This window comes from Corvus cornix, chromosome 1A (assembly GCF_000738735.6).
Source record: "Corvus cornix cornix isolate S_Up_H32 chromosome 1A, ASM73873v5, whole genome shotgun sequence".
NCBI classification, from domain to species: domain Eukaryota; kingdom Metazoa; phylum Chordata; class Aves; order Passeriformes; family Corvidae; genus Corvus; species Corvus cornix.
This window is the reverse complement of record NC_047057.1, coordinates 66,765,226-66,789,818: the sequence shown is the minus strand read 5'-3', so window position 1 is coordinate 66,789,818 and position 24,593 is coordinate 66,765,226. Positions and strand designations below refer to the sequence as shown.

General features: G+C 43.9%; 1 protein-coding gene and 3 long non-coding RNA genes across 7 annotated transcripts in view; 3 read left to right on the top strand and 1 right to left on the bottom strand.

The window, feature by feature from the left end:
* The window catches only part of LOC109146117, a 50,612-nt gene extending 28,672 nt beyond the window's left edge, over positions 1 to 21,940 (bottom strand). For 3 of the 4 annotated variants that reach the window (XR_005604468.1, XM_039570851.1, XM_039570850.1), the window contains exons 1-2: positions 21,765 to 21,940; positions 12,229 to 12,294 (exon numbers count right to left, since the gene is read on the bottom strand). Coding sequence is in view for 3 of the 4 variants with exons in the window: in XM_039570851.1 (XP_039426785.1) it covers positions 12,229 to 12,294; positions 21,765 to 21,876 (178 nt within the window). In the remaining variant the exon portion in view is untranslated. Of the gene's footprint in view, positions 1 to 4,919; positions 5,070 to 12,228; positions 12,295 to 21,764 lie in introns of those variants that run through there. The other variant, XM_039570852.1, reaches the window with a different exon arrangement.
* Positions 4,844 to 8,256, top strand: LOC120411895. Its single transcript, XR_005604469.1, has 2 exons — positions 4,844 to 4,929; positions 6,773 to 8,256. It is a non-coding gene; the product is annotated as an uncharacterized LOC120411895 (long non-coding RNA).
* LOC120411896 lies at positions 8,317 to 18,239 on the top strand. The gene is made up of 2 exons (XR_005604470.1): positions 8,317 to 8,508; positions 14,915 to 18,239. It is a non-coding gene; the product is annotated as an uncharacterized LOC120411896 (long non-coding RNA).
* On the top strand, positions 21,099 to 23,495 carry LOC104696079. Its single transcript, XR_752952.3, has 2 exons — positions 21,099 to 21,431; positions 22,739 to 23,495. It is a non-coding gene; the product is annotated as an uncharacterized LOC104696079 (long non-coding RNA).
* The last annotated feature ends 1,098 nt before the right edge of the window (positions 23,496 to 24,593 follow it).

The window sequence follows — 24,593 nt, the reverse complement described above, 5'->3', positions numbered from 1 at the left end:
TCAGTCAGGCCTGAATATGCTCAGTAAACCCCCAAGAGCAAGTACCTCTGCTTCATGCTTCATTCATCTCTTCCAATTAAAAAACTGGAAGACATCAGGCTTGATTTCCTAAGAAGAAAATCTATCTTCCCACTTTCAGTAGTTCTGTGGAAATTTGAGATTATAATGTTCTGTTTTTCATGATCATCTGGATTTTTTCCAGATACAGATGTAAAGGTTGCTAGTTTGTGAGCTTTTGGATCTTACCCTTAGTCATATGTTAAAATACAGATATGGTATTTGTGTTCTCCAGTTCTCTACAGCAATGTCTGTCTGTCAGAAATACTGCACTGGCTGTGAATTATTAAGCCACTGCATTCTTAATCCTTATGGGTACACAGTCATCTGGGAGGTAACACACTATAGGAAGCTGGAGAACTTGGTAACTCTTGGGGTATCCACAGGCAATCATTTTACATGGTAAAATAGAGTAGAAAAAGTAGAAATGGAAATGCTGCACCTCAAAATTGGAAGCAGGATGGCATGTGGATGTTAAGAGCAGACAAAAGATGCCAACCATTTAAAGGCAAAACTTAACTGATTCGAATGCACTTTAGATTAGGTATTAGAAAAACGTCTTCCTTGTGAAGGTGGTGAGGCCCTGGCACAGGTTGCCCAGAGAAGCTGTGGCTGCTTCACTCCTGGAAGTGTTCAAGGCCTGTTTGGGTGGGGCTTGGAGCGACCTGGGATGGTGGAAGGTGTCCCTGACCATGGCAGAGGGTTGGAACTGGATGGTCTTTAATATCCCTTCCAACCCAGGCTGTTCTGTGATTCTAAGGTCTCACCTCACATTTGTACCAGCAGCTTCGTAATTGACCCTATTCTTAAATCTTGTTCAAACCTCCTTGGGGAAAGAGGGTGAACAGAAATTACTCTGAAGCAAAAATTGTATACAGCTCTTGAGTGGAGAATTTTATAAAACTTTTGAGTGGAGGAATTATGTCAAGGTAAGGGAGGAAAACATTTTCAGTTTCACTGGTTCAATTTAAAACCTGATTTATCAAGCAAATGCTCTCAATCTTTGTCAAAATTGGCTTTTAAAATTATTTTTAACAGCTTTTTGTGTCATCCACTCCAGAAGTGAGGAGTGTTGGCAGCCGAGTACACATTACAGCTAACAAACCAGGTAGTGCTCAAGTGGATAAAAGCTTTCTGAAGAAAACTCCTGATCTCCGGGGCATGTTGACTGAGGGGACAAAGAAAGGCACAGACATTCCTGCAGCTCCCCAGCCTCTGCTGTGCACAGCGAGGGGAAAGAAAATCATCTGCACTCTCTGGGATATGATGAACATTGCTGAGAAAAACAACGTTGGGGTGTTGGTTATTTTCCAGATTCATTTCTCCCTCACTTGGGTCAAACACCAAAGGCTCTGTTCTGCACAAAACGGCATTTGGGTGCCAAGTTTTACTCTGTCAGATCTGGATGCAGCCGAACATATCTGTGATGACATTAGTCCTTCTTTGACTTCCCATAAACAAGTAATTGCTGATTATTGACAGAAAGCTCTATTATTTTGAAATTGGTCTTGCATGGGTCAAGCCCTGGAAGGTACTGTAGACACATCGACGATGTATGGATCCATCCAGATGTTGGTGTTTTAGGAGTTCTCCTGCTATTTTCTTTTTATCTTAAAGAATTTTTCCCATATATGTTGCCAGGGGGACAAATTACTGAGTCCTTAAGAAAAACAAAAGGCCACAGGGGGAGGGGTCCAACTGGCTACTCTCTTTCTCCTGGGGTTTTCTTGTGTAGGGTGGGGGATACCACGAGATTTGAACTCGGAAGAAAGGGGTTGGGTACAGCCCCCGGCTGGCTGGTGTTCTCAGCATTTGGAGGGAGAGGAGGGCGGCCATCATTGTGGAGGGAGTTTGTTGCTGCTGCAGGCTTCTGCTTTCGGCTGCCTTCCTTCTACCATGAGTGGAGCTTGCTTGTTGGAGTGGCTGTTGCACTGCGACCCTAACACCCCACCTTACTAAAAGAGGGACCGTTCCACCATCTGCTTGGGCGCCTCGGGTAGAACCCCGGGATCCCAAGCCCACCTTTCCCTGCCCTGCTGGGAGCCGGGCCACGGCCACCCTGCCCCTGCCATTGCTTCGAGCCTTCGCCACTCTGTAGCCCTGCATGTCCTGCCTGCATCCAGCCCACCACATCTACCGAGTTTGATACATCTCATCTGCCACTCAGGATTTGTGCTCGTCCCTGCTGTTCCAGCCTGCTGTTCCTGAGGGTCTGGCCGGACACTGGGATCGGCTGCCCAGGGGGTTTGTGAAGCCTTTGTTCCATCCCCTCCCGGGATCCCAGGCAGCCATTGCCGTGTGCTCCCCGAGCTCGCTCTGGAGCGCCCCCTGCAGCCGCGGGGGAACCATCGCACCTGCCCTGCTCACCAGGAGCCACCAACGCCCCTGCCAGCTGTGAGCGGAACTGCACCCGAGGGGAAAGGGCCCGACAGCCGAGTTTGTGGTTCTGTTTGCTGTTACTGCCATAGTTATTGCTGTTTGTTTGCCTTGTCATACATACAAATATATATATATACAAGTAAAGAACTGTTATTCCTATTCCTCATATCTTTGTCTGAAAGCCCCTTAATTTCAAAATTATAATAATTCGGAGGGAAGAGGGTTGCATTTTCCATTTCAACGGAGGCTCCAGCCTTCCTTGGCAGACACCTGTCTTTTAAACCAAGACACCAGATCATTCCATTCAGCTCATGCATGGAGCATCAGAGAGCCTTCTGCAGTCAGAGACTGCAGCATCTGGCCCAGCTCAGGATCTGGCCCTGTCAGCCTGGGATTGGAAAATGATGCTGAAACAGAGTAAAACTGGTGCCACACTTATCAGGAGAAGAAACTGCATGTTGATGCCTCTTTTTCACATGTGCAGTTTCAAAAGGCCTTGCACATGGTTACTGCGCAGACTTGGGCAAACCTGACTTTTTGTCAGCAAGAATCACTTAATGGCTTGCTTGCACTGAAGAACAAATTCGATAGTCCACCTTTTGCATCTTCCAAAAGTCATTTCTTAACTTTTGTGTGTGGGCAGGGGTTTTTGGGTGGTAATGCTGCAATTTTAGTGTATTGTTTCAAATGCAGTGGATGTGTCAGTCTTAGTTTGGGTTGTAGGAGCATTCAGATATAGCCCAAAGTCACTGCTAAACAGTTGCATATACAGGAAGATAAGGTTGGGTTTTTCCTTTTCATTGAAACTGTCATGTATTTTCTTCCTACTTGTTAAGTGGAGTTCAGGAATTTGTGTGGTGGGTGGGTTTTTTATACTTGTTTTTTTCAGAGAGGATGTTTTAAATCAAACCTTTAGTCTTGTCTTCTCTTGGCATGCACCAGGATTTTTCCTCTGTCTTTTCTAATACAGATAACTATACCGTTTTTATTTCTTCTGCTGCACAGTAACCCTGCTAGTCAGCTCATTGGGACACTCTATGACACAGGCTGACTTCACGTAAGGAGATGCTCCCTTAGCAGTGTGTCAGTGGCCAGGCTGCATTTTTAAGAAGTGAGACACAGAGCTGACTCAAAAGGGCTATGCTGTTTGGTCTTTCCACTGGAATTTCTTTTTTCCCTCACTAATCTAGCTGCTGTTGTCTTTTTGACCAAGCTTGTTGACTCTACAAGCTACAAAGAAAGACCCCCACCATAATCTTGTTGGTATTTGGGATCTGTTTCTTGGGCTCCTTTTTGCATGGCAAAGAATTATGGGAGGTGAATATGGGAAGGAGATGATCCCAGAGTTGAGCATTTCCTTGGATATACTCGTATTGCAGTCTGGCTTGCAGAAGACAATTTCCCATCTCATACAGTCAAAAGTGGTGATCAGCTTCCTTTAGCAACACCTCGTCTGCCTTTTCTCCAGACTGAATCACATGTAAAAACTACACTGAGTAAGGTAGACTCCTAAATGCTTCCCCTCCCAGCAGATGTTTTTCAGGAGCACCATGTAAGGTGTGCTCAAGTCACTGCCACAAGACGATGCTTTCCCAGAGCAGGAGGCAAAGGTATTTCTCAAGAGTTATGAGATCCTTCTTCATCCTTCACTGGGTAACAGTCAGGCTTCAAAATAAGATTTTCAACATTCTGTTTCTGTGGGATTTCTATGGCCTCACCTCTGTGATTCCTTGTATGAGCAGTGGTAGCAAGCATCCACCATTTCCTATTGGGATGAGAATCCTGCAGGTCCACTTTCTATCTTTCCATGTGCTCTCCAGGCCAAAATGCCTATAGTAGCATGTTGGAACCCTGGGTTTAGAGAATTTAGGTTTCTGGGATATAATTATATATAGAAGTGTAACAATATGGAGGATTTTGGGTGTGGATTTGTTCTTCATCTTCTCTCCTTCTTCTTCACAAATCTGAGTGTTCTGGTATTGGGTCAAAAAACCCGCAGTGCAGATCATGAAAGGTTAGTTATTGGATTATAAGTAAAAGCATATTACTTGGTATTTCATAATTGGTTGATTTGGACTTTAAATGGCCTTGGACATTAGAACTCGGAGCCATTTTCTACCCTGACAACTAGAAAGCACACCCTGTGCAGCTGTGCTAAAGGTAAGAAATAATAAACATCAGTAAGAAGAAAAGCCTGGCATCTCCTGCGTTGTAATCCAAACTCTGAGTAAAAAACCTCAAAATTCAAAAACAGAGAAAATGAATGTCTGGTGCCTCTGTGTCAGGACTTAGAGTTTGGACTCCCTGAAGAAAACGAGAGAAAAGAAGAAAAAGCAGCTTTGAGCTGGAAAAGGAAAAGGAAGAAAAATATTCCCCAGGGAAAAAGAAAAAGGATCTCGGACTCTAGAGTGCTGGTGGAAGGAACCAGAACCGTACTTCTGAACAGTTAACGGAACAGAGGGAACTGAGGAAAACTTCTGATGTCACAGTCAGGTATGGACTTTATGCTTCAGGGTTAATCCTAGTCATAATGGGAAAAGTTATGTCAAAATCGCAGAGAGACGCTTTTAGTAAGTTAATAAGAAGCCTCCGTGGAAATGGTCCAGCTGCACAGCTTCTTCCCAGTTGCAGAGCTGTATATAAAGTAATAGTAAGCAAAAATCAGATAGAGCAGCGCAGCAAGAGGCCTGCAGCTTTTCACACCGATGCGGCTTGCACGCAGCCTATGCAGCCTGCGCGGGGGGGGGGGGGGAGGGGGCCCCACCGCCTCCTCAGCCGGCGGGAGCTAAAACTCCGGAACAGAAGGCATTTGTAACAGATCGCAAGCTGCCTGAAATGCCAAACACAATTGCCAGCACAGCAGATACGGCAGAAGTGAAGCAGATAATGGAGGGGGTGCAGGGAAGCCCGGGTTCGTCCCTGGTCAATTCGGCGCAGGCCGACCTGGGGCTGAAGTAGTTAAAACAACGGGACCGCCCCAAACAAGCAAGAGAGAAGCAGAATGTGATACTTTGCCCGTCGCTGCAGCACGTGGTCCCCCTTCAGCTGCCTGCTTTTACGCAAAATTCTGCAGAGTTAGTCCAGCCCTGGAGACTTGCTCCGAAACTTTTTAATACAGCTACAAAACTGCGCACGGGACATGTGCTTCATTTTGCCATACAGCAAAATGGCGGCGCCCTAGGTCACTTCCGTAAACAATGCCTACGTATTTTCGCCTGCGCCATCTTGTGATCAACAAGTTGCTCGTCCTCCACCTAAAGCGCCACCTGTGGTCACTTCTGTTATTGCACCTTCAAATATATATAATAGACAAATAACAGAGACAACAAGATTTCTGCTCAAGGGAAGAAAGCATGAATGCAGCTTTGAAGCCAGAGGGAAAAACATCTTTACAGGGCATAAATCTACATAATACAAACAACCTATAGAATGCAAATAGAGAATCAGCTGCATTTTCTCCTAATTTAGGAGTATTTTCAAGCAATAATCCAAGCAATTCTTCAGAAGATATGCCTAACTTTACCAACTGAGCAGACAAGCCCAAGAAGATACAAAAACATCAAGGAGATACAACAACATCAAGCCACAGAAGATACAACTTAGAACCTGCATCAACAATCTACAGTATCTACAAGAGCTCTTGGGAGAAATTAATTGAATCAGGGCAATTTTGGAGATCACCAGTGATGAACTTGCCCCAGTTTTGGACTTACTAAGAGGAGACTGTGACATCATGTCTCCCAGAACTCTTACTCCTGAGGCTCAAAAGGCTCTTGACAGAGTGGCAAACATATCACCAAATAGCCATTTTTTGGAAAATATAAAAATATCCGTCTGCCAGTGGATACATTTTCCAATGTGATTTTTGCCTCTTTGCACACAGGAGAAACAGCGAAACATGCACTTCAGCATTTTCTGCAAGCATTTGCATCATTAGGTGTGCCTCAAGAAATAAAAACAGACAATGGTCCAGCTTACATAGCAAAAGAGCCACATAAATTCTTAATGAATTGGGGTGTGCGTCACTCCTTCAATATTTCTCATTCTTCTACAGGGCAAGTAATCATTGAAAGAACACACCACACTTCAAAATCCCTTTTGGATAAACAACAAAGCAGGGAGGCAGAGCTTGAATAAAGCACTATACAATTTTAAATTTTTTAAACAGCTCTTTTTCAGAACCAAATTCGCTAATAATCAGACATTTTTCCAACAGCACACATGCAAAATTAAAAGAAAAATCCTTTAGTTCTAATTACAAATCCAGAGACAGGACAAATTGAAGATCCATTTCCTCTAATAACCTGGGGCTACGGGTTTGCACGTGTTTCTACAGGTACAAGACCCAGGTGGCGTCCTGTGAAGAACGTGAAGCCATACCACACGCAGAAAAAAGTTGACAACCCCACAAGTAAAGAAGAAAGTACACAGACGTGAACTATGCAGAGATTATAACTCATACCTGCAATCTCTTGTTTTCATTGCTAAAACTGTGAACTTTAGGTTTTGTCACTTTAAAGAGTATGAAAAAAGAGACTATCATAAAGCTCTTTTGGCAAATAATCCTCACATTCTTATTTTAAAGAAGGCACGAAGTACCTTTGTGCCTCATCATTAGGTGATGTTCAAACAAGATTGAGAAAATAGAAAAGAATATTTGTAGAAATCATTTAAAAAATTAAAATTTAAGAAAAGAATCTTTTGCCAAAGGATAGCTTTAAAGAAACATGACGTTTAATCAGATGTTAAGTTTGTTTTTTGCTTTGTTTGTTTTGTCTGCTTTTAGTGGTGTAGCTTTGCCAGTTAGTCAACCTAAAACCAATGTTTGTGTAACATTAGCCAATGCCTCAGGCTTGGATACCATTTGTTTGACTTATTCAAGTCCAAAAAAGCCATTTTCTATCTGCTTAGTTGATTTGCTGGTAGACAGTTAGCCAATACCAAAAAACGTCTCTTCCGATCTTTCACAATTCCTCATGAATCCTACAGAGGAATGGGGTGTCTGGACTAAATTTCTCCCTAAGACACCCTATGAACCTCAAGAATTGGAAATCCTTGGCTCAATAAAAATGGATTTCTGCATAATATTTTATTCTCCTGAGTCAAAACAAAGTAAAACAAAATCACAGATGTCACTCCAAATCATGCATTGTACGAAAATGCAACATCTTGGTACAATTTCACCCCAGTCTCATAATCTGAAGGTCGTGAGTTCGATTCTCACACATTCTCCTTTTTTTTTGAATGCGTTGCATGAATCTTTCTGACCACTTAGAGTCAGTCTTTGCTAATATCAAAGAACTGCAAATAGGTCTTTCAAAATTAAGAAAAGAAAATGAGTCCAGTTAAGTTTAATGATCTGTTTGGTAACTAGCAAATTAGTAAATGGATCAAAGATCTCATAAAAATGGAAGGTCTAATTATCTCTTCATCTTTCTCATTTTCCTCCTTGTGCCATATTTGTTCTCCTTTCTGCAAAGGGCCCTGCAGAGGACCACCAACGCTGCATTTCTGGTTGAAAAACAATTAGAAGGTCTCACCAAACTCATAGTTGAAAGAGCATCATGGTTGGATGATCTGTTTGCTTGGTTAAGCCTTGCTCCATTATGGAGAGAGCTTTTGAAATTGGGCATGTATGTTTTGATTGTCATTATAGTCATCATGGTACTTGTAACCTTGTCTACTTCAGTGTATCCGACAATGGTTTAACAAAGCAGTTAAGCAGTGTTCATGGTTCAAACAGGAGGGGGAGATGTTGGAACCCTGGGTTTAGAGAATTTAGGTTTCTGGGATATAATTATATATAGAAGTGTAACAATATGGAGGATTTTGGGTGTGGATTTGTTCTTCATCTTTTCTCCTTCTTCTTCACAAATCTGAGTGTTCTGGTATTGGGTCAAAAAACCCACAGTGCAGATCATGAAAGGTTAGTTATTGGATTATAAGTAAAAGCATATTACTTGGTATTTCATAATTGGTTGATTTGGACTTTAAATGGCCTTGGACATTAGAATTTGGAGCCATTTTCCACCCTGACAACTAGAACGCACACCCTGTGCAGCTGTGCTAAAGGTAAGAAATAATAAACATCAGTAAGAAGAAAAGCCTTTACAATGTCTCCTGCATTGTAATCCAAACTCTGAGTAAAAAAACCTCAAAATTCAAAACCAAGAAAATTAATAGTAGCAGATCTAATACATCCACATTCCAGCCTCCAGAAGCTAACCCTCAGAAAATCAACATATTTAAGATATTGATTTATTACTGACAGTGGCAGTGCTAATGCCTTTTAGGTGGTGGGTCCCTTCCTAGCTGGAGGGCTGCTGTGGAAGTAATGTGCTCCCTGGTCTTGGGTGGTTTTCTTCTGGGACATGTTTTCTGCTCCAGAGCAATGTGATGCTGGTCTTGGTGCCAATGTGCTCAGCACCACAGAGAAATCAGACTCAGAAAAATATTGGTGAGGGTTGTACAGTTCTCTGAAAATCTATTGCACCTAAATAATTGATTGATTCCAACAACCCAGTCCTGAGTGTCTCTAATCAAAAAAACATGGATCTTCTATGCATCTCTTTAAGATTACTCATCAATAGATGTCATTGCTTCTCTGCAAGCTCAGTGGTATTGCAGCTCCTTTTAGGTGCTTCCTGGTCTAGCAGTGGATTAGTTTGTACAGTATCACTGTGTTACTATCCAAACCAGCCACTGGATTGCACCATTGCTCCAAATATTCCATCTGGAAGCAATGCAGCACCTAAGAGCAGAGGAGCCAGCTCTGTATGTAAAATACCTTTTGTGTTCTTGCTTTCCAAAGTCCCTCTGATGAACTGCAGCAACATGCTGAGCCTGCCACAAGAAAATCAGTCCCTGATCAAGCTTGTGTCTTCATTTGTGGGCTGATGGGGACAAGAAACACAACCACCTTAGCACCCTTTGATTTCCTCGGGCCCTGGTTCCTGTGGCATTAGTTGCTCTTTTGAAAGACCCTGGTGAGAGGAAGAAACAGCAGAGGGGCAGTACTGAAAGGCAGAGTCCTGGCTGCCCAAGATACCTATCACAGCAGGGCCGTCTCCTGAGATGTTGAGAGTGGGGATGTGGAATGAACTGGAGCAAATAGTTCTTGCAATAGTTGTCATGCTCCCACCCCACACATCACCTCTCTAACCCCAGGTGTGCCTGGAGTTGCTGATGCCTTCTGTGTCCCCCAGCCCAGGAGCCAGCAGCTGAGGCACAGGCACGGCTGTAGACTGCTGAAGCTCAGTAACTGAGAGATCCATTTCTACTGAGAGATCAGATGACCCTCCTGAAGATTTGGACAAGGTTTTCCACATGTAGCCCCTCTGCCTCAGGCCATGTGCAAGGCATGGACCTCTACAATCAGTGTTTAGATCCACCAGTGGGTCTCCTCTGGGGTCTTTGGGGGAACTTCCCCAAACCTGACCTGCCACAGCTTGTGCTTGTATTGGAGGTCTCTGCTTATTCAGTCTGATTCTTCTTTGTGTTGCCTTGCTGCTATTTGGTTGTCATACATCTCCAGTGGCCCTGACACTCTGTTGTGACTTTTGATTATGCCTGGCAGGTATAGTTCCTATCTAACCCATCACCTTAGAGACACAGTTCAGGTATTTCTGGCATACAGAGGTGGCCAGGAAAGGCCCTGCAGGCTCCTTCACAGGGCCCAAGCAGAGAAAAGAGGCATGTTAGTGAAACATGGAGGGGCTGGCATGGGGCCAAGAGCTGGGGCCAGGGTGTTTCCAGTAAGGCAGTCTCTTGCTCTTTCTCATGTGTGAGATTTTAATGCAAAATACTTTTAATAAGATGACAGGCACCTCCTCACTGAGAGGAAGCCTCGCCTGGTCTCTCCAGGTTCAGATAGTATGCTCGTCCTCTAAGTGGTGAAGGAAAATTTTAAGTTTGTCCTTCCGCCATGAGGTGGTTGAGTTCTCCATTCCAGCAGCATCTTGACTCGAAACGCACAGTTCTATATCTGCTAATTGTTTGTGTGAGACCAGTGGTTTTGTGCTTTCTGTCTGGTACAGCATTTCAGCCAATGGCTTAGTCCTCCTCTTCCTTTTTTGTGCCTGTGCCAGCAATGTGACTTCTGTGCTTCTGGATGCTGGAGCTGGGATTTTTGCATCTTCCCATCTCACCTCTGCTCTGTTTATACCCCAGAGCTCAGCACAGAATATTACCTATTTTTATCTGGTGATACTGCTCCTGTCATGGGTATTAGGTTGATTGCTGATGTCTAAAAGCTATGGTATTAACTTTGTGGACCTTTTTGACAATTAAATGACCATCAAAGATTCTTGTTACACTGAGCAAAACCTTAATGATGAGGAAAACCTTAGCATTGTAGGAAAAATTTCTTCACAGAAAAGGTAGTCAAGCACTGGAATAGGCTGCCCAGGGAAGTGGTTAGGTCACCATCCCTGGAAGTATTTAAGGGATGTGTAGAAGTGGCACTTGGGGACATGGTTTTAGTGGTGGACTTGGCAGTGCTGGGTCAATGGTTGGATGATCTTAAAGGTCTTTTCCAACCTTAACAACAAACTGAGGGCATGGCTCATGAGCCACCTTGTTGGCTTTTCTGAGAGATAAGAAGGATACAAGGTTACTTGTGCAGGATCAGTACAGCTGTGGGAGTGGGAAAAGAAGTGGCGCTGAAAACATGAGAAGAGTTTTGCTTTGCTTCATGTAGTGCAATGGTCCAGCACAGCCAAGGGACACCATTCCCAGTGCATGCAGAGGGAAGTGACTGGCATTACATCTGGTTATTTATCTCATGTAGAGCTGGTCTTAAGTCATGGCAGACTTCAAAACAAGTTCAGACTAAGGGGCTTAACTCATGTGTAGCAAGACATATTCATTGCTTTATCACTGTGCCCTGTGACTTTTGCTAAGCTAAAAAAATTTCATTGAAGTGGAAGTAAGTGGATTACTTGTACATAGAGAGACACTCCAAGGGTCTGTACAGTATCCTCCAGCAATGTTATTTTAAGAAATAATGGTAGAATGTGTATTTATTTCACAGAAAACCAGATATATTGTGCAAACATGAAAGTAAAGCTTTGCAGTCATTGTTGAATTGTAGTTTAAGGTGCCCTTGGGAAATGCTGAGTTCAAAAACAATCTGTATCTTAAAAATACACCCTCAACATAGTCAAGAAGTAACCTAGCTTTGCAAGTTGCCACATATCTGTGATTGTTTGAGATTATCTAATATAACTGTGTTTTCAGAGTTTTGGATGATTCAAATAGACTTGCAGGAAGGTTTAACAGTTCGTTGTTGATAGAAATTCCATGCTGCTATTCCTGGCTATGATACCAAGCAAAGCCTACAATATTTGTCTCATGAATGACTGAATTTAATATCTATCTTAGAGCATGAGATAATGGGGTTTGTGGTTTTATCTATATGGCGTTGTTGTGGTAATATATTAAAGTGCATAGTAGCTGTTTTCTTTTGCTCACCTAGCTTAAAAAACAAAGCTACAGTTAACTTGCTGATGTTGTTGGATGAAGATATTTTATATGCTGTGGAGGTGAACATTGTACTCTTTTTTAAAAAAGTCTTTAGGCATGAGGAGAAGGTAGATATAGGTAAAGGCGAGGGCAGGTGTAGGTCCCTGCTCCCATTTTACGGTATCTAGAGGTAACCTGGGACAGCATTCTTGCAGCCCAGGCACACTATAATATTAACCATGTCCTTTGCTTTCTATTACTCCTCTCAAGCATCCTGCAAAAATGATTCAGAAGTTGAAGGATTTGTCCAAGGCTATAAAAAGAACTTACCTAAATTTGCGACTGACCAGGTCATTACATAGTCCAGTCCTCCAGGCGCAGGTGTGAAGCAGAGACCTGGGAGACACAAGTGAGAAGTGAAAACCAGAGGACACTTTTAAGGAGCTCTCATCAGTGGAGAGAGCCTAATTCCTAGAAAAAAAGATCCTGATCCTCTAATCTTTTAGAAGCCCTGTTTTCTAGCTATGGTGGAGGCTCACATCAAGGCAGCACAAGGAGCTGCATCAGACAGTGCCAGAAGATGCTTTTCCAGCTCCACATGTTTGCATTGCCCAGGTACCTTGGTGGACAGAGCCTCCATTTAGTGTTGCTTGCAGAGTTCCTGCTCTCAGTGCCAAATGAAATGGTCCAAAGCTGAAGTGGCCCATTCACTGTAGAGGAAGAATTTTTTTTGTTCTGTTCTGGCCTGTGCCACATGGGGACAACTAGAGAGAACTTTGTCTTTCTTGGGGTATATTTCTCTTTTTTGTTGTCTTCCTTTTCATTACATTCATTACTATATTTTATTTTATTTCAATTACTAAACTATTCTTAATTCAATCCACATGCTTTACATTTTTTCAAATTCTCCTCCCAGTCTCACCAGGAAAGGGGGGAAGTGAGAGACAAGCTGTATGGTTCTTTGTTGCTATCTAGGGTTAAACCACAGCACTTTTATCAGTTTCCAGCCCTCTGTGACATCCGTAGGGCTGGATGGAAACTGCCACAGCCACAGGGTGCGAAGTGTGAACTAACATAAATTCATTCCACTGGTCATGTTTGTTTTAAAAGTAATTATAAATCAATTGGACAAGGTAGAGCAGGGGTTGTTGGTCTCTTCACAGCATAAGCTATGCATCACATGCACTGCTGAACTTGATAGAAATGGGATCAATGCTTGACCCAGACTGTACTTTTGCGGTTAAATGATCTGGTCCTATGAAAATCTGGCATTAGGCTGCATGAAATCACATGGTCCCACAAAAGCCACTTAGCTTTCTACGTTCATTGGGAATTTGCAAGAGGGTATTTCTAGAAAGCACTTGAAAAAAATGCTTCTTATTACAAACACTTGCTGTATGCTGGGTTAATTAACAGTGGAATTTCTTTAACCTTGGGAACTAGAGAAAACGGCTTATAACAGACATGGGTAGGGTGTTTAATACACAACTATACAAGGAAGGCATAGCAGGGACATCAAATTGCACTCCCTTTGGTAGGCTTTATGTGGTCAGACATCACAAATGCAAAAGGGGGCAAAAGAGCAAGTAAGGCATCCCAAAAGCCTTGGAGAAGAGCACACTGTGGACTCAAACCTACGCATGTAAGATCAGACTTTATGTTGAGATTTTCAAAGAGACTGAAAAAGAGAACAGAGTGGCAGTATTGCTTTTTTTTTTTCATCTGGAGGGGAGCAAGTAACTCTCAGGTGGGATTTTGCTAAGGTTTCTAATCTGCAGGGGTTTGGACTCATCTCTACTTGCATTAATAATGAGGAGACGTGGGTGTAGCCAGCAGAATGTTTTATTTTTATTTTACATACATAAAGACTGTTTTGAGGCAGGATCTGGTCAGTGTCTGATGGTTGAATATGTGGAGGAACAAGATATGAAACTTGATTTCTCATTTCTTTTGTCTTCAGATCCTTCTGAAATGTCATGTGCTTTAAAAGAAGCTTTGGATCTGCCTCCCTCTCTAGGAATCTGACTAGAAAAATGTGGGAACACAGAATGGGTCAGGTTGGAAGGGACAACAGTTGCTCATCTGGTCCAACTTCCTGACCAAGCAGGGTCATCCCAGAGCACATGGCCATGAAATTGTGTCTACATGGTTCTGGAATACCCCAATGAGGGAGACTCCACACTCCCTGGGCAATATTTCCCATCACTTGGTTTCTGTAGTATGTGGCATATCTGGCAGGGGCTAGTAGTGCCCCAAAAGGCTTTGTAAAAACAAAGCTGGCTGTTCATTAGGAGAAGCATGTGCTTCTGTGTGCATTTTGTTCAAGGCAGGAACACCAGCTGCCAACAGATGTAGATTCAGGGAAGAGTGTCTCTAACATTTCCCCAAAGCATCCTCCTCTCATCCTAGACACACTGAGTGAAAGCTTCCTCTGGACTAAAAAATACTCTTCTTCAGTACCATCCAGCTTACTATTTCATAGGTGGAGTGTGGGCCCCTGTGGCTTTTGTTGAGGCAGACATAAAAGCACACACTTATTGTAATCCAAAGTCGTAGAAGTTTTTATTTTCTCTACTGCTATTCTTATACCTCTTCTCAATAGCTGTAGCCTATTGAGATTGGCTGCTTAGCAAACAATGACAAGGCTGTCTAACAAACAATGACCATTCAAGCAGTAAAATAATTAGCTATACAAGCAAAAGTATAGTTGTTACATATTATCTGCAAGTTCTTCCTTGAACACTGTTAATGTCCCATAACAAGAACATCCTCTCCTTGTGTCCAGAACATCTCTCATTGATTATCTTCTTGGCCTTCTCTGTGGGTTTCACTGAAGCTGCAAAATTTCACTGTAATATTCTCACGGGTAAATTCTGACTCGTTTCAGGTCTGATTCTGTGAGTCTGTCAGTCCAGCTGTCAGTCTTATCAGGCCCCTGTAAAGCTACTGCCAAAAATGTGACCAAAGATTGTCTGCAGAGAACCCTTAGTATTTGCCACTGTTTTACTTTCCACAGATGCTGGGGGTCTCTTGGATTCAACACAGGAAATCCTTTCACTAAAATGCACTTGCTAAGTGGCACCGAGGTGTGGGAATGTGCACAGGAGTCCAGAGACAGTGAAGTTGGAGAACTCAGTAGTTTGCTGTCTAACATGCCACTGGGACTAGCTGCAAGAAGTGATACAAAAATGAATGCTACAGGCTGCAAACATTCTTCCACAGGGTTTGAAATTGTTTCTTTAAAGAAAAAAGTTCCATCTTATACCATGAATTTGAGAGCCAATAAGAAAAGGCATCAGTACCTTTTTAACTAGTAACAGCAAATGAACCCACATGGCCTGAGCATGTTCCTAACCCTATGAGGAGAGATAAGATAGAATTCGGTTGTGGGCTGTGGGATGTGCCTGCAGAGGCACATGGCAGCACAAAGGAGCACATGGTGGCACACAGAAGCTTGTCTCCACCGGACCCTGGGGGAAGGAGGTGTCACACGGCAGACCCCTACAGAGAGGAGCCTGCTGGCAGCTGACAGACGGGTGAACCATGTGTGATCACCCCATGGAAAGACATTTAGAAAGCGCATTGCTGATGTGGCAACATGGGATAGGTCATGTAGTGAGAATTACCATGTAAGGAAATACTGTGCCTTGGAAAAGTGTATAAAACCAACTCATTTCTTTGAATAAACGATTCAGATTCCCTGCTGGTCTGAGTCCATGACTCAGTTGTTGCAAATGGCACCCTGCATCAGGTACTTGATAGGCAACTAGTAGGCACTGGTAACGAAGCTTGGCTGAACTTTACAGGGGGACTGAAAGGAAGCCCAAGAACTGAAAGGAAGCTCAGGAGCTGAAAGGAACTTTGTGGCGCCAATTGACCTGTCTGCAGGACGGTAGCAGCCAAGAACCATGCTCAGCTGAACTTTATAGAGGGGCTGGAAAGAAGCCTGGGGCTGGAAAGAAGCCCGGGAGCTGAAAAGAAGCTCGGGAGCTGAAATGAAGCTCATGGCGCCAATTGACCTTTCTGCAGGATGGAAGGTAGCAGCTGAGAACCGTGCTCGGCTGAACTTTACAGAGGGGCTGGAAAGAAGCCTGGGGGCTGAAAAGAAGCCCGGGAGCTGAAACAAAGCTTGGGAGTTGAAACGAAGCTCATGGCACCAATTTACCTTTCCACAGGATGGAGGGTAGCAGCCAAGAGCCATGGGGAATGGTGTATCCCACGAACAGAATGTTGCAGACACGTTGGAGCGGATTTTAAAGAAATATGGCAGGAAAGTTGAGTCTACAGATTTGAACAGACTCTTGTTCTGGGCAAGACTGTGGTTCAACTTTAGATAGTCCCGATACTTTTGATCCTCAGACATGGGACACTTTAGGGGATGTGTTGTGGGACTGAGTTACACAAGGTGACACAGCACTGACAGAGCTTTTGTGTCCATGGAGGACAGTGTGCAAGGCCCTCATGGCGCATATGGCACCCAGAGACCGGACAAAGAAAGATGCTTGTGCCACCATGGCAGCTGTGCCGACCCCTCCTGCGCCGCCAGCGAACGACCGTAAGTCTGTTGGGACTGTGGAAGGAGAACCAGAAGATGGCCCCTCATCCCCCAAACCGTTTGACCCTGTAGGGGAACCGGACGGTATCGTAGAAGAGCTTGCACCACCCCACACCATGCGGCATCAGCTGGATGGTGTCTCGGTGAGTGGCTGGAGGTGGGGGGGCCCTTCCTGGTAGTGTGTTCCCTCTCCATTTGCCCTCTACGAGAGTGCAGCGGTGGCAGCAGACACAGCGGGGGGGTTGTGTGTGGCCACGGGCGTGCAGCGCTGGTGAGCACAGGGCGGCGAGCACATGACAGAGCTGCCCTGCGCCAGCGAGCACGTGGCAGAGCTGGGAAGCGGCAGTGAACACCAGACACAGTGGATCTGGTGGGGTGAGTGCAGCTCTCTGCACGTGGGAAGTGAGGAGATGGGCCAGCGGACCTCTGAGAGCCGCCCAACCCACATGGCCACCTGACCTGTGCCGCTACAGCCAGCGCTCCCATCTCCTGCGGACCCTCAGAAACTGATACTGTGCTGGAGAAAAGGACTGAGTGGACCCATGGCCCCTTCCTCGGGGGTGGGGGCCTGCAGCATTTGCACCAGCTTATGTGAGGGTGGCTGCGGGCTGGGCATGTCATTCCTGCAGCTGGTCCATGGAACTTTCCTGTTTTCCTTGCTCAGAAAGTTGCTGCAGTCCTGAACTCTCACTGTTAAAACTAGGTTTTTTACCATATCACCTTGTGACCCCCTGCATTGTTTTGATTGCGTTTTGTGATAGATAATAATTTGTAAGCTATCTTTTCAAGATGAAATGACACATTAACTCTTTTATATATTGCATATTTTCAGTTATGGTGTGGAGTCAGAAACATTCCCTTGTACTTTTGTTTCCCAAGGTTGTCTGTTTAATCACTGTCTCCATTCATGGGAATGAGATGTGTGTTGTTACCAGTTATTGGGTGTTTTAATCTGCTCTCCTGTTCAAGGGGAAGATAAACTCTTTTGAAGTCATATTCCTAACTGATGTTGATAAAGTTTTTAGGCAATTTTGTAGGTATTTTAGGGAAACCCTCTCAGTCAAGGCTTGAGGCTCTGGCCAAGCCCTCGCCCTGGCTGACTGGGGATTATACCATCAGACCCAAGTGTTTCTGCCCTAAAGGCATAATCAAGTCACTTTGACTTGTTGATTTGATCTTATAAAAGCTGGAGCCTCTTTCAAGGTAAACATGGAAGTCTTGGCCAGGGAAGACTCTCCAAGTCTTCACTATGAAATGGGACCTACCAGCAATTGCAGACTCTGGGTGATGGTAAAGGTTTTAGACAACTTTACGTTGTTTCTCAAAGTTCTAGCTGTTTAATCACTGTCTTCATTCATAAGACTAGTTACTGGGTGTTTTAATCTATTCCCCTGTTCATAGGAAAGATACTGCTTTTGTGAGGAATGGAGTTTATTTGGTTCAGGCAGTGGGCCAAACATGTTAATGTTAGAAGTGTTTTGTTTCATGATTCTTGTTTGTATAAAACAAAATAGAGGGAACTGTGGGGAGAGATAAGATAGAATTCGGTTGCAGGCTGTGGATGTGCCTGCAGAGGCACATGGCAGCACAAAGGAGCACATGGCGGCACAGAGAAGCTTGTCTCCACCGGACCCTGGGGGAAGGAGGTGTCACACGGCAGACCCCTACAGAGAGGAGCCTGCCGGGAGCTGACGGACGGGTGAACAGCGCGTGATCACCCCATGGAAGGACATTTAGAAAGTGTGTTGCTGATGTGGCAACATGGGATAGGTCATGTAGTGAGAATTACTGTGTAAGGAAATACTGTGCCTTGGAAAAGTGTATAAAACCAACTCATTTATTTGAATAAACGATTCAGATTCCCTGCTGGTCTGGGTCCGTATCTCAATCGTTACATAACCCAGCTCAACAAAGTCACTGGATTAATTCTACTTTCTTTTTCCTTTATACCTCCCCCCCTTCTCCTTCCTTGCCCCCCAATTTCAAGGTAAGTCATATTTCAAGGTGTAAAAGTTTTGGGAGAGGGAAAGGAGTAGGTACATTTTAGTTGTGTGGTTAGTTGTATGCAAGCAAACAAGAGGTAAAAGCATGGTGAACAGCACAGCAAAAGCATAAATGAAGATCAAGGCCATATAGGCCATGGTATGTAGGTACTGCTTATTTGAGGTATGAATCTAGTCTTTTACTCACTGGTTGCACCCTACTTATACTTTAGTTTTGGCTTTTTTATTTTTAAAGCAAGCCCATGATGGTGCAGGAGCTTGTATCATATCTCAAAAGCATGGAAGTTGGATGCTTATTCCCCACAGGTGGTTTGGACACTCAGTGGAAGAAAAGGAGCAGTTTAGAGCCCTGGCCTAACTTAGGTGGTGGATCCTGCATCTCATTTCTAACTGTACAGGGAATCTCACAAGCCCACCACAATCTTGTGTTGTGCCTATTGCCCTTGCTTCATTGCAAAAATTTTGTTTTGCGAGAATGACCTTGCAATAGCTTAAACTTTTGGCCACATCCCTGTCCTGTGAAAGTGCAGCTATTGACAGAGCAGGATGCTGACTGAGAGGAAAGGGAGAAGATTGCCAGTGCCCTACACTTAGGGCCCAGTTATATCTTGTGTAAGACCTTGTTGAAAATGCACAACAGTAGTGACAGGGACAGACAGGGGATGAACTTAACTGTAAACTTTGCATTAAGTCCTTCTTACATGGCATAAAAAGCAAAACTGTTAAGATAACATGAAGTAAACGAAGAGACGTAAAATTAAAAGAATAGTAGCTGTATACAGTCTCAATTTTGCTATATATGAGAAATGAAGTAAATAAGCAAAATAATTTAATTGGAGAGAACAGCTGGCCACAACAGTCAGATGGACTTAGTTCCTTCTTGACTGAAAGAGAAAGAAGGAAGATCAAGCATTGGGAAAGGGCTGCCCAGGGAAGTGGTGGACTCATTGACCCTTGAGGTGTTGAGGAAACAACTGGACATGGCCCTCAGTGCTCTGGTCTAGTTGACAAGGTGGTGTTTGGTCAAATGTTGGTTTCAATAACCTTGGAGGTCTTTTCCCACCTTAATGATTCCATGATTCTAAGTGAATGGGATGTCTTCAGTAATTCGAATGCAGCCTTTCACATCTAAAGGATGTGAGAGACAGAGGCTTCAGACTGCCTTCTGTGTGCCCTCATACATGAATCAGTCAGTATTACATGTTTAGTATCCCCAAGTCTGATGACTGCAGTTACCCTTCACTCCCTTTTTAAGTTTTTGGGTGTTGGTGTTTCTCCCACCCCCCTTACTATTAAAATTATTAGAGTTTCACCAGAAGCCCAGGTGCTAGAAACACCACCTGATGCTCAGAACAGAGAGCATTTGGCATTTTCTCCATTCAAATGTGGTGTCTAGATTGGCTAGAATAAACTTTCTAACACAATTTGAAGCATTAGAAAGCAGGTATTCTTTATCTATACAGGACACACAGAGAATATCTCCTTATTCTGTGTGTGTGGTGAGACTTTACAAGAAGGTATTTATCCACCATAATCACACATACTCATTAAAATGTGCTTCTTATCCAACACATAAACATCACTTTTCTAGAACTAAATTGAGTGCATCTGCCTCCTACTGGAAGTTCTTTTATGGTCTTGGAGAGTCATAAAATGGCTCTCAGGTGGTCATATTCACTGAATGCTTCAATATTAAAGGTGGCCTTTTCTTTAAACTTTTTCTTTGGGCATGTGCTGTTGCTTCTGTGTTGCAAGACCTGCAAAAAACCCATGACTTGCAAAAAACCACCATAGTCCTTTTTATCAGTTTCTCCGCTGGTTCCAGCCATGTTTATCATCCTGTATTCATACCTTTACATCCTTTTATCTTTTATTGCCATTTAGTCTTTAAGTTCTATTCAGCAACTTCAAGAGAACTGAAATTTTCTGTTCTCTCTGTTATTTATCAAGTGCTGTGCCTCATGCTCTATGTGATGAGCAATGCAAAGCATCCATGCACACCATGCTTACTAGAGAGAGAGCTTCCCGTTGTTCCTGGGCTCTGGCTGCACAGATGCTCACTGCCACAGCTCTGTGCTGACTCCCTGATTTCAGCTGCAGAGCAATGCCACGGTGTTTCTAACTTGGATGATGGTGCCTTGTGCCTAGCACACTGACCTCCCTGGTGCTTGTCCCCGGCAATTTGCCTGTGCAAAATAAAGGTAAGTCTGTAGAGATAAAACAGCACTGTCCAGAAGGGACAGTGTTGTAGACAGACTGCATAGAGGGGGAGAGATCAATGCTTGATTCCTTTTTAGATTCTCTTCTGTGATGTGCTACACAGCTCTTCCTCCAGCCCTTTAAATCTTTGGCTGCAAAGTACTGTGTGTTGGGATTATCATTCTGTAAATCCATTTCTTCTGTACGGGCATTTTTGAATTGGTAGAAGACATGGTAAAAAGTAAGTAAAGACTGGGAAGGAGAAATTATTTTCTGTCAGTATTACAGTGTATGTCAAGTAAGAACCACAAAGAACTTGCTGACAACTCATCACTTGGAGGATTTGTGTTGGTTTTTTTCTTGGTGTGTGTTGGGGAGGATGAAAGCTGGAGCTGGCAGCTGTAGGGCTGGCTCTGGATACCCACTCCCTGAAATGCTGTAACTTTGCCTATGCAATAAACAGCTTTCAAGAGAGCTGCCTGAAGTCCAGACATCCTCCGTGAAACTTTCTCCTATAAATTGGCGCTCAGCGTTTTAGAGGGGCAAAAAGGGATTTTTCCGCATATAGGAGACTTCTCGGTGAACGTGTAGTCAGTCGGTCACTGAAACAAAGTAACCTGAGTAGCTGCAAACGAGACGCTTGAAACAAAAGCGTGTGCAGCTGCTAAGAGGAGACGCCTGAAACAAAGGCATGTGGAGGCCGGATAGACACTGCGACGGGTCAGCGCCTGGACCGGACCTCAACGAGAGACACCTGCTGCGACGGGTCGGCAAAGGTAAGCACCGAGTAATCCAGTCATGGGTCAGCATGCGTCTGCCCAATAGAAGGATGTCTATCAGCACCTAAAACCGCTAATTAAGTCCAGTCCAACTAAATTGGCCAAAAAGAACTGAAAGATCTCATAGCATGGACTGTGGCCCATGTCCCAACCGCTGATTCTACAGCAGTCTACACCAGAGACTTTTGGGACTCAGTGGGAATCAAATTATTTAATGCCATATCACACCGGGACAAGAGAACCACAAAATTTACCCCGGCTTGTGCAGCGTTAGTGGAAATACTCGCTGCGCACCCCCCACCGCCGCGCAGCTCCACCCCGCCCCCTCACCCGCCGCCTCCTCGCCTGCCACCACCGAGATCGGCTGTGCCGGAGTCACGGAGCCAGTCCCCCGCGGTCCCGCCGCCTCCTCGCCCGCCACCACGGAGATCGGCTGTGCCATCGCCGCCCCCACCAGGCACCATCCTCACGCCGCAGCCGCCCCCGCCGGGGTCCGCCGGCACCGCGCAGCCGTATCCCTCCGCTGCCCAGCAACATCCCTCCGCGCAGCGCAGCCTCGCCTCACAAGCCGCAAACGGGGGGGAACAGAGGGAAATGATGCAGCTCCAGTGGCAGGGGAGACGGAGAGCCGCTCTGCCGGAGCTGATCCTTTAAATCTAACAAAAGGAAACCCTGAAATGCAGCCAGATTTGTTTGCAATGAGCCCCAGAGTCTCGCCAGCGAGCGGCGGGGATCTTGCAACCCAGAAAGAGAAAACGAGTTCTGAGAGTTTGTCAGCGCTACTTTCTGAATAAAAAAATCCTCCAAAGTCCTCAGATTATTCTCAATTAACAGATTGGCATGAAATAAGACGCCAAATCTGTAAAGATGAAAGTCTTAATCTATTAGCTAAGCCTGTGATAGCTAGCCAACAGCCTGATAGTCCTAAAACGTGGGGTCCCATTAAAGAGCTAAGAAGGGCTGTAAGAAATAGTGGTATTTGCTCACCGTATTTTAAACAACTGCTAAAAAGTACCCTAAAAGGAACACATCAAACTTTAAAACGCATTTTAAATCAACAGAAAGGGGGAGAAGCCCAGGCTACACCTCAGAGAAGGTTGAATAAAGCCTTGTATGTTTATAATTTCTTGAACAGCTCTGCAGAAGAGCCTGACACTCCTCCCCCCCCCCTTTACAGATATTTCTTGAACAACAAAAAAGCAAAATTGAAAGAACAGCCCCCAGTTTTAATTAATTTAGAATCCGGAAAAATAGACCATATGATCTTATAACATGGGGAAAGGGATTTGCATGTCTCTCCACAGGTGAAGGAATCAAGTGGATTGCAGCAAAGAACGTGAAGCCGTACCACGCATCAAAGCCCATTGACGGTTCCACTTCAGCCAGTGACCCCGCGAGTGGAAGCCGAGAAGCAGGCACCCAAATGTGACCTAGGCAGAACCACTGAGAGAAGATCGTCTGCCAGAAACGGCTCAAGAAAAGAATGGAGTTTTATTATTATTTGTGCAGATGTGTGTTGCTTTTAACCTTTTGTTTTTGTTTTTGCAGTGAAGCTTTACTTGTAAATCAACCAAAGACAAATGTTTGGGTTGCTTTTAGCCAAGTCCGCAGGCTCCAACACCATCTGTTTATTCAACAAAAGCCCTGACAAACCCTTCTCAACCTGTTTAGTTGAGTGCCTTTCCCAGAAGGTTTTGGTAATGTTATTTTTGATAAATATTAGCCATATGATAATCATCACATTTCTCCAACTCCCAGCCTGAGACACATAACTTATATTGATAATATTAAAGTTGATAAATTTGACCTTCAAAAATTAGAAATTTTAGGCACAGTAAAGAGTAAATGCCACTTCTTCTATGATCAGTGACTTGCTGACAGATGAAGAGGCTGTCAAACATGCCACTTTACAAAAAAGAGCTGCCCTTGACTGTCTTTTACTAGTACATGGGCATGGCTGTGAAGATTTTGAAGGATTGTGTTGTATGAACTTATCTGATCATTCTGCTTCTATTCATAAGCAGTTGCAAAACTTAAGAGATTTAGCTAACCAAATTACAACAGATGAACCATCCTGTCTAGACAGTTTGTTTGACGGTTGGAGCTTTGCACCTTGGCTGAAGGAACTTTATAAAATAAGCTTAATTATTTTAGTAGTGATAATTGTGGTTATAGTAGTAGTACACTGTGTACTTCAATGTGTGCAGAAAATAATGAATAAGACAATTTCTAATGTTTTAATAGTTCAACAGAAAGGGGGAGATGCTGGGGAGGATGAAAGTTTGGTAAGAAAGTTTCACAGGCATGTAGGCTTGGCAGAAAGATCTCTGAATGTAGAAACTGAGGATGAGGTAGAAATGAAAGCAAGTTTTGATATAGAATAAAAGATGTTTTGCTGAAACAGTGATCGATGAGTAACTGAGAAGGCAAAGGTTGGAGATGAGTTGGAAGGAGATTTTTAGGAGTAGGACAAAGGTATGTAACTACAAACAAAGACATGTTTTTCGCCAAGTAAATAAGTCTCAAGAAGAGCATAAGTAAATAGAAAACATGTCTTTACCAAAAAGAGAGATATGGCAGGCAAACAAGAAATGTTGATGTAGCAAGAAGAAGAAAGGTCTGAGAATTTTCCACTGTAAGCTTAAATTGTAACTTACTTTACTCTTGTGATTGGATAATAATGACTATAATATGGTGATGGTAGTAGCTATGATAGGCTATAGGCAAATGTAAAGGTATTGTGTATGGTGCTTATTGGTTGTTATGTATTAAGATACTCTGCAAAGAAAAGTATATAATGCTTTGTAACTTGAACAGAAAGCGGCTTCAGGTATGCCTACAGCTGGAGCTGGCAGCTGTAGGGCTGGCTCTGGATACCCACTCCCTGAAATGCTGTAACTTTGCCTATGCAATAAACAGCTTTCAAGAGAGCTGCCTGAAGTCCAGACATCCTCCGTGAAACTTTCTCCTATAGGTGTGAACTGGGAAGAATGAGCAAATAAAATTCCTATCCAGAGAAGAAGAGCAGAATAGCAATTACCCAAATTACAATTGGTCTAACATGGTATGAGGGTCCTCTATGTCCTTTGGCCTTTCAGCTTCCAACTGATGAGGCTCCAGTAGCTGTTGGTTGTCATTGTTCTGTACAAATTACAGCCT